Source organism: Solanum stenotomum, chromosome 1 (assembly GCF_019186545.1).
Source record: "Solanum stenotomum isolate F172 chromosome 1, ASM1918654v1, whole genome shotgun sequence".
In the NCBI taxonomy this organism is placed as follows: Eukaryota; Viridiplantae; Streptophyta; class Magnoliopsida; order Solanales; family Solanaceae; genus Solanum; species Solanum stenotomum.
Genome location: NC_064282.1, coordinates 15,267,845 through 15,275,870, shown reverse-complemented (window position 1 = coordinate 15,275,870; position 8,026 = coordinate 15,267,845). Strand labels below are relative to the sequence as shown.

The window sequence follows — 8,026 nt, the reverse complement described above, 5'->3', positions numbered from 1 at the left end:
AATATAAGTGTTTACAAGTTGTATGCTATAAATAAGCAAAATTTGTATGGGATGCTGACTTGACAAGATTATTGCACCTCTCAATGGTCTAGTGATCTTGTCTTCCTAGGGCCCCATTTTCCATATATTTTTCATTTTTTAATTTTTTTTCACCTAACTTTCAAATTTTTTTACTAAATATTTGGTTAAGTTATATAAATCGTCAGCATTATTAGATCACTTAAAATATACTTTACAAGTAAAATAGCTATGGTGAATGTATACATGGCATATATATCATTTTAGTTTGATTCTGTATCTAACTCCCTAACCAAATTCAATATATTTTTAGTTACTACTTTTGTAAATATATATATTTTCTTTTAGCAATTACTAATTAAAGATTGTTTTGTTGGGTTTCTTAATGACAAAATGGAGAAAGTATCAAAACACATATTTAAAAGCAAACCATTTTTTTTAAAGATCTTTTGGCTTTAGTTTTGTACCATGAATCTTGTGGTTATTGCCTTAGATTTTCTCTCTTTTGTTTATTTTTAAATTTTGTGATATTGTTGCAGCTTGGCTATGGGAGAGTAGGTATAACAGTATCATAAAATATGTAAAAATAAAGAAATACTATATATATATATATATATATATATATATAAAAGTGAACTTGTGGCCTTATCCTGCTTTAAGAAAAAATGTGCACGCAGGATAAAGTAAGCTAGTGGTAGACAGGGGTTGTGCTCCATATATATACTAAAAAGTTCTCTCCATATTTTCTTCTACTATAAATTACCTTGGATATGTTATTAGTAAGGTAAGGTAGCGACTTTTAAAAAGTATAGTATACCTAAAATCAATATGATTGAAATAGATTCTCAACTAATTAATATCATCTTTAAAAAAACATTAATTATTTCTTGTTTTTTGCTAAATTTGTATTGATTCCACCCTATAATATGCGTTATTCAAGACAACTTTCTTTGATGTAAGTTTAGGTTTATTCTATTTCTTTTTAGTACATCTTCATTTACTATGCATATTTTCACATATATGGACCATTCTATCAAAAGGTCCATGCAAATTATGATTAAACCATCTCAATCGATCGAAATATTCTCTCTTGATAGACTGCATAATATTCTAATTTTTGCATAGTTGTATTTCCAAATACATTGCTTATTTTTGAATATTTGTTCTTCAAAATTAGGCAACTCTAAATATAATAGTATCAATCTCCATGATGATATAAGATCCGTTATTGAATCAATCCTTAATTTCATTCCATTCTTTTTACTGTCATAAAAATGTCTAATTCGATTAATAAGTCAATTCCATCTTCTTGACTTTATTTATATTCAGCTTCACATTTTGCTTTTTGTCCTTCAAAATGATAGTGATATCAAATCATAATATTAAACTCGACTACCAAATTATAGCCTACCAACGTTACATAATAGTATTGAGTAGGTACAATAGTAATGAAAATCAAAGCTCCCCAAAACTACATGAATCCTATCTTTTAATATAATTCAGGTCTTACTTAAATGTATATATGGCTGGTAATTAATAATTAATTCCTCATCAAGCATTTTCAATTTCAGCTGGAAGTGTCTAGAGGCCTCTACTTCTGTTGACAAGTCATTTGCTACCAAAAAAAGATTTCTAATCACTTGTCCTACCACTGAAGACAATACGATAATTAAATTAATAATTTTCTTTAAAGTAAAAATTAATTCAAGCAAATGATTTGTACATTTTGTTATTTTTACTCCACATAACTAGGGGAAATTGAAAATCACTATGGTCAAAAGGGGAATTTTACTCTTTCTTAACAAAACATAAAATTAGATTTTACTTCACAAACTAATTCATTTTCTTTGTTTTTGACTCTTTACCTAATTATAATTTCTTGTTACCATCTCATCTACATCAATCTTCCTTTGTTCATTTTCAACCTATATTCATTTGACAACTTTCAAAAACTCAAACCAACCAACCTACATACATCTCTTTTCTTTTTTTGTTAATATTTTTCAACCAACTAACCATGTTAATTCATTGCTTCAATGTTAATATCGTTAGCATCACATATGATACATGTCATACACATAATTATACATCATATATACATGATTATACACTATTCATATAATATAAATACATTATTAATATAATAATAATAGGGAAAATTACATAAATCACATACTTTTAAGGCAAAATTACAATCTATCCCTTAAAAGTTTATAATTACAGAAATCCCTCAAACGGATACAATAATATAAGCACTGATACATTAATCTGATGTGTGAGATACAATAATATAAGTGATGATACATTAATCTGATGCGCGAGATACAATAATATAAGTGATGATGCATTAATCTGATGCGCGAGATACAATAATATAAGTGATGATGCATTAATCTGATGCGCGAGATACAATAAGATAAGTTATGATACATTAATCTGATGCCCGAGATACAATAATATAAGTGATGATACACTAATCTGATGTGTGAAAATGAGGGATTTTGGAAATTTGTAAAATTTATAGGGGATAATGGTAATAAGTAAACTAAAAGGTGGATTTCAATAAATTTTCCATAATAATAAGCCTCATCCTCTTGGACTCGGGTTGGGCTATTGTGGGTAAGGCGCAACGGGCTATTGAAATCATCGGCCCAATTTTTATTTAGTCGGCTGAGTAGAGTTGAATATAGAGAAAATTATAGAAATCACTATAGTTCCATAGCTAAGTAATTTTAGGAAAAATTGTCTAATTACATAGATATTTCTATCATATTTATTAATTATTTCTATAATTTGAAATAATTATATGTTATCTCACTAATTATTAATTTTATATCAAATTTTAAGTCAGATACACCTAAATACATGTTCTTTTGCTACCAGATACACTAAAATTGAAAGAGAAGCGAGCGAGAGCCGGAGATAGGCGGGCGAAATTTGTCTATGTATCCCAGATACATGTGAATTACACTAGATACATATATCTGGTGTGATTCGCGTGTATCTTGGATACTAGATACACAAGCGAGATATGAGAGTGACGAGTGAGATGGGAGGGAGGCGAAGGAGGCGAACGAGATTTGTCTATGTATCCCAGATATATGCAAATTCAATTGGATACAATATATCTACAACAAATTACACAGTTTTGATCCCGTGTGTCTAGACACACCAAAATTTAAAAAAAAAATTGTAATATTACAATTAGCATGTATCTTAGTAATTAACTTCTAAATTAATAATTAAATGCAACTAGCTCGCTATTTTGTTTCAATATTTATTACTCATAGCAAATATTTCGTGAGGTTTGTATCAACGAATACAACCTATATATTAATAGTACATGAATGACTAGTATAGTTAACCCTTTAATTAATTTGCAAGAAAGAACTTCAAAGTTATACAATTATAAAACTTGTTCATACTTTTATAACTCTTTAGAAATATTGATTAAATATTTTGCTATATGAAAAATACGAAGCTCCTTAGAAATGTAGATTACTTTTTTTACTATATTAAAGGCATAAAATTTTTTAGAAATATTGATTAAACTTTTTGTCACTCATTAAAAAAGTTACTATTTTTCCACTCAATTTCTTATTAATATAATATTGGGGAAAAGTTTAATTTTGTATAATTAAATTTGTAGACCTAAATTATATAGGTAGACGGCCAATTAAATATGTATATATTTAAGATGACATGCTATGGCTCTAATTTATGCAACAGCCTTGTAAACCTAAATTGGTATGACTACTTTTTGCATTGTATAGTTCTTTGCCTATTTTGTTTATTATTATGACATTATAATATGACAAATTAAGATCACAAGATTAAAGAATATTTTTATATATTTATTTTTTTTAAAGTAAAATTATAAAAATTTAAGTAGTCTTTAATTAATCTTTTATATGTTATATCAAGTCAAAACAAAATAAATAAATTAGAACGATAGTATATACAAAGATGTAGGGACATGCTATATATTTCAAGAATATATAAAATTGTACACTTGCCAAAAAGAAAATATTATATGAATTCCCTCCTTATTATACTTACTACTGTATAATAAAAACTTCATTCCTTTTCAAAATTCTCCATCCAAAAGTTCTCATTTTTATCAAGATAAAAGAAAAAAAAATGGCTCAAACATCCTCCTCTCCTTCTATTAATGGAACTTCAACAATGAGCAATATTGAGTTTCAAAAAGTTATATTGGCTCTACTTATAATTGTTACAATTGGGTATTTCCTACTTTTGATATTAGCACCAACCAATATGTATTATAACATTTGGACACCAAAGATCATAGCTCATACATCCAACTCCACTTACTTTGGAGCTCAAGGTACATATATTACTCCCCGTTTCAATTTGCACGTTTGTTTTCATGACTTGACATAAAGATAAAAAAAATAATTATTGTCTTAAACTAAATTTACGTATCTTTTTTCTTTACAGGAAAGACATTGTTGATGAGCACATTTCCTTTTTTATTTGTTGTTGTCTTGGGATGTGTATACCTTCATTTATCGAAGAAATCCAACGAAAAAAACATCAATAGGTCTATAACAAAAAAATATACAAAGATATAAATATGCAAAATCAATATATTAATTTAATTTTATTTTTTGTATTTTGTGATTAACAGAATTGAGAAGAAACAAAAGTGGGCTATATGGAGGAGACCACTAATCATGAAGGGTCTAGGAATTGTATCAAGAATTGAACTTGGCTTTTTTGTGATGTTCATTTCACTCTTAATTTGGAGTTTTGCTTCTTACTTGCATATTATTTTTCCCACTGTTACACCAAAATACGTAGCCACAATTGGAGAAAAAGTGTAAGTTAATTATATAACAATCCTCTAATTCTTGAATTTGTTTGATTTTTCATAAACAAAAATCTATTTGTGCCAAATATAATTACTCATCATCAACTTTGGCGAATTGTTGAGCGACAAGTTTGGCATAAGATATATAAAAATTTCCATTGATTCTCGAAATTCTATCCGTATATAAATGAGAAAGAAGTAACATATAGTATTATTTTAAAATAACATGAAAACACTATAAATCACAATAATTAACAACTTGAAATATTTGAAAGACATAAAAAAAATTGCTTTACTATAGAAATTATATTTGTGTCACGTAAATTAGGACATAGAGGATAGTATAGATTATTTGAACTACTTAAAGTATTTGTAAACCATATAAGATTTTGATGACTCTCCAAATTTAACCTTTTTGTACTTATTTTGGATTGGTTTATGACAGATGGGAAGGCAAGTTGGAATATTCAGGGCTGATGTTGGGACTTGTTGGAAATATAGCTTTTACATTTCTATTTGTTCCAGTCACAAGAGGCTCATCTGTGTTGCAAATGTTTGGTTTGACATCAGAAGCTAGTGTTAAATATCATATATGGCTTGGCCATATTGTAATGACTCTTTTCTCTGCTCATGGCATTTGTTACATTATATATTGGGCTGCCACTCATCAATTGTCTGAGGTAATATATACTCCTCCCGTTTCAACTTGTTTGTCTGGTTTTGACTTGATATGAGCAAATCATGTATGAGTGTTGATTAAAATGAAACAGATGGTTAAATGGGCAAAAACAGATGTCTCAAATTTGGCTGGAGAATTGTCATTGCTTTCTGGATTGGTGTTGTGGATAGCAACATTTCCTCGAATTAGGAGAAAGATGTTTGAACTCTTCTTCTACACTCATCATTTCTACATTCTCTTTGTCGTCTTTTTCGTCTTCCATGTTGGTGTCTCTTATGCTTGCATCATGCTTCCCGGTTTCTTCCTCTTCATGGTTGATCGATTCTTGAGATTCTTACAGTCACGATCAAATGTTCGTTTAGTCTCTGCTCGTGTTCTACCATGTGAAACTCTTGAGCTGAATTTCTCCAAGACTAAAGGTACATTGAAGAAATTTCATAAATATTCAATTTTGTGACAAACAAGTCCGTCACAATTTTGATCAATTTGTTTATGAATATTGTGCAGGTTTAAGTTACACACCGACTAGCATCATGTTTGTGAATGTACCTAGCATTTCAAAATTGCAATGGCATCCTTTTACAATCACTTCAAGTAGTAATTTGGAGCCAGAGAAGATCAGTGTTGCCATTAAGGGTGAAGGAAGTTGGTCCAAAAAGCTCTACCAGATGATCTCTTCCCCTAATTCTGTCGATCGTCTTAATGTCTCTGTTGAAGGACCTTATGGACCTCCTTCCACACATTTTCTAAGGTATGTATGCAATATACTATATGTATGAGTTATGACTAGTTCAAGTCGAATTTAATTCACAGTTCGCGTACTACTATATGTTACAATGATAAACTAAAGTTCTGTTTTTTTTAAAAAAAATATTGCTGTAGGCATGATTTATTGGTTATGGTAAGTGGAGGAAGTGGAATTACCCCTTTCATCTCCATAATTAGGGAGCTAATCCACACAAGTGAGTCACAAAAATGCAAGACACCAGAAATCCTACTCATCAGTGTGTTCAAGAACTCGGAAGATCTCACCATGTTGGACCTTCTCCTTCCTATATCCGGTGCCCCATCTGAAACTTGTAAATTGGGGTTACAAATTGAGGCTTTTGTAACAAGAGAAAAGCAACCTGTGTCGACAGAAGACAAGAAGAACTTGAGGACCATATGGTTCAAGCCCAACCCATCTGATGAGCCTATCACTCCAATTCTTGGACAAAACAATTGGCTCTGGCTTGGTGCTATCATATCATGTTCCTTCATCATTTTCTTGATTTCCCTGGGAATCTTGAATAGATATTACATATATCCAATCGACAAAAATACTAATGATATATTTTCTTATCCAATAAAGGCCGTGTTGAATATGCTAATCATTTGCATATCTATAGTCATCACAAGTAGTGCTGCATTTGTTTGGAACAAGAGACAGAGTGGCACTGATGCAAAACAGATTCAGAACATGGAAGGTGCAACTCCTATGGCTTCGCCTAATTCTTGGTTCTATAATGCTGATAGGGAGATGGAAAGTTTGCCCCAACAGTCACTTTTTCAATCAACTAATCTCCATTTTGGTGAAAGGCCTGACCTCAAAAGTAAGTTCTCATCACAAAAAATATTCCTAATAACAAGTAACTCGTCATATCAAGCCTGATATATAATATGGTCTAACCTACTATAGCTAGTTGAATTGTAAATACGGTACATAACATCACAATTATGCAATATTAGAATGTCTTATTCAAATTACTCAACTTTATGCAGGACTGTTGTTTGAGAGGAAAGAATCAAGTGTTGGAGTTTTGGTGTGTGGCCCAAAAAAGATGAGACATGAAGTTGCTACCATATGTTCATCTGGTTTAGCATCCAACCTTCATTTTGAGTCTATCAGCTTCAGTTGGTGATTTTTTTTTCATCATAATTTCAAGAGAATATAATGTATTATAATGCAATGGAAAAATAAGATACTTTTTTTTGTTTGCTCATGTTGTTACTGGTTATGCTATTGAGTTTTTCAAGTGCTCCTGTGACATGCTTCCTTTGTACTGTGAAAATGTAAAAAAATATAATTTATTCTGTCCGTATCTTTGTTTGTTTTATTTTAACTTGTCGATGGAGTTTTTAAAGGTAACGAATTTTTTTGAATCTTATGACCTTAAACTAAAGATATGTAGAATGTATTCAATGTCCTTTAATTTTATAATTTTAAACATGTCCTCTGAAAAGTTACAAAGAACTAAGAAATTGTCAAAAAAGGAAATATGTATTTTTTTTAAAACTGAATAATAAAGGAAAATGAGTCAACAGATTAAAAAGGATGAAATATAAAATAGTGTAAAAGGTTATAAAACTGAAAAAGGTTTTAAAAAAAATCTTTAAACTATGCGAAATTGAATATAAACGCTTTCCGTAAATATTTTTATCTAAAAATGTACTTGCCTTTCATAGTTTGATCAAAAAATTTAGGTGTGGCTCAAGGATAAGGCAAGTAAGCCATT

General features: G+C 29.8%; 1 protein-coding gene across 1 annotated transcript; it reads left to right on the top strand.

Moving 5' to 3' along the window:
- Positions 1 to 5,634: 5,634 nt before the first annotated feature.
- On the top strand, positions 5,635 to 7,432 carry LOC125852386 (ferric reduction oxidase 2-like). Its single transcript, XM_049532131.1, has 4 exons — positions 5,635 to 5,950; positions 6,039 to 6,282; positions 6,414 to 7,123; positions 7,293 to 7,432. The coding sequence occupies exons 1-4, from the start codon at positions 5,728 to 5,730 to the stop codon at positions 7,430 to 7,432; spliced, it is 1,317 nt and encodes a 438-aa protein (XP_049388088.1). The 5' UTR covers positions 5,635 to 5,727.
- The last annotated feature ends 594 nt before the right edge of the window (positions 7,433 to 8,026 follow it).

Excerpts from the sequence above, each read along its gene's own strand:
- LOC125852386 (XM_049532131.1), top strand. The coding sequence starts at position 5,728 with ATGTTTGAACTCTTCTTCTACACTCATCATTTCTACATTCTCTTTGTC. Across the intron at positions 5,951-6,038 it reads GAATTTCTCCAAGACTAAAG|GTTTAAGTTACACACCGACT; the intron begins GTACATTGAAGA and ends AATATTGTGCAG. Across the intron at positions 7,124-7,292 it reads TGAAAGGCCTGACCTCAAAA|GACTGTTGTTTGAGAGGAAA; the intron begins GTAAGTTCTCAT and ends AACTTTATGCAG.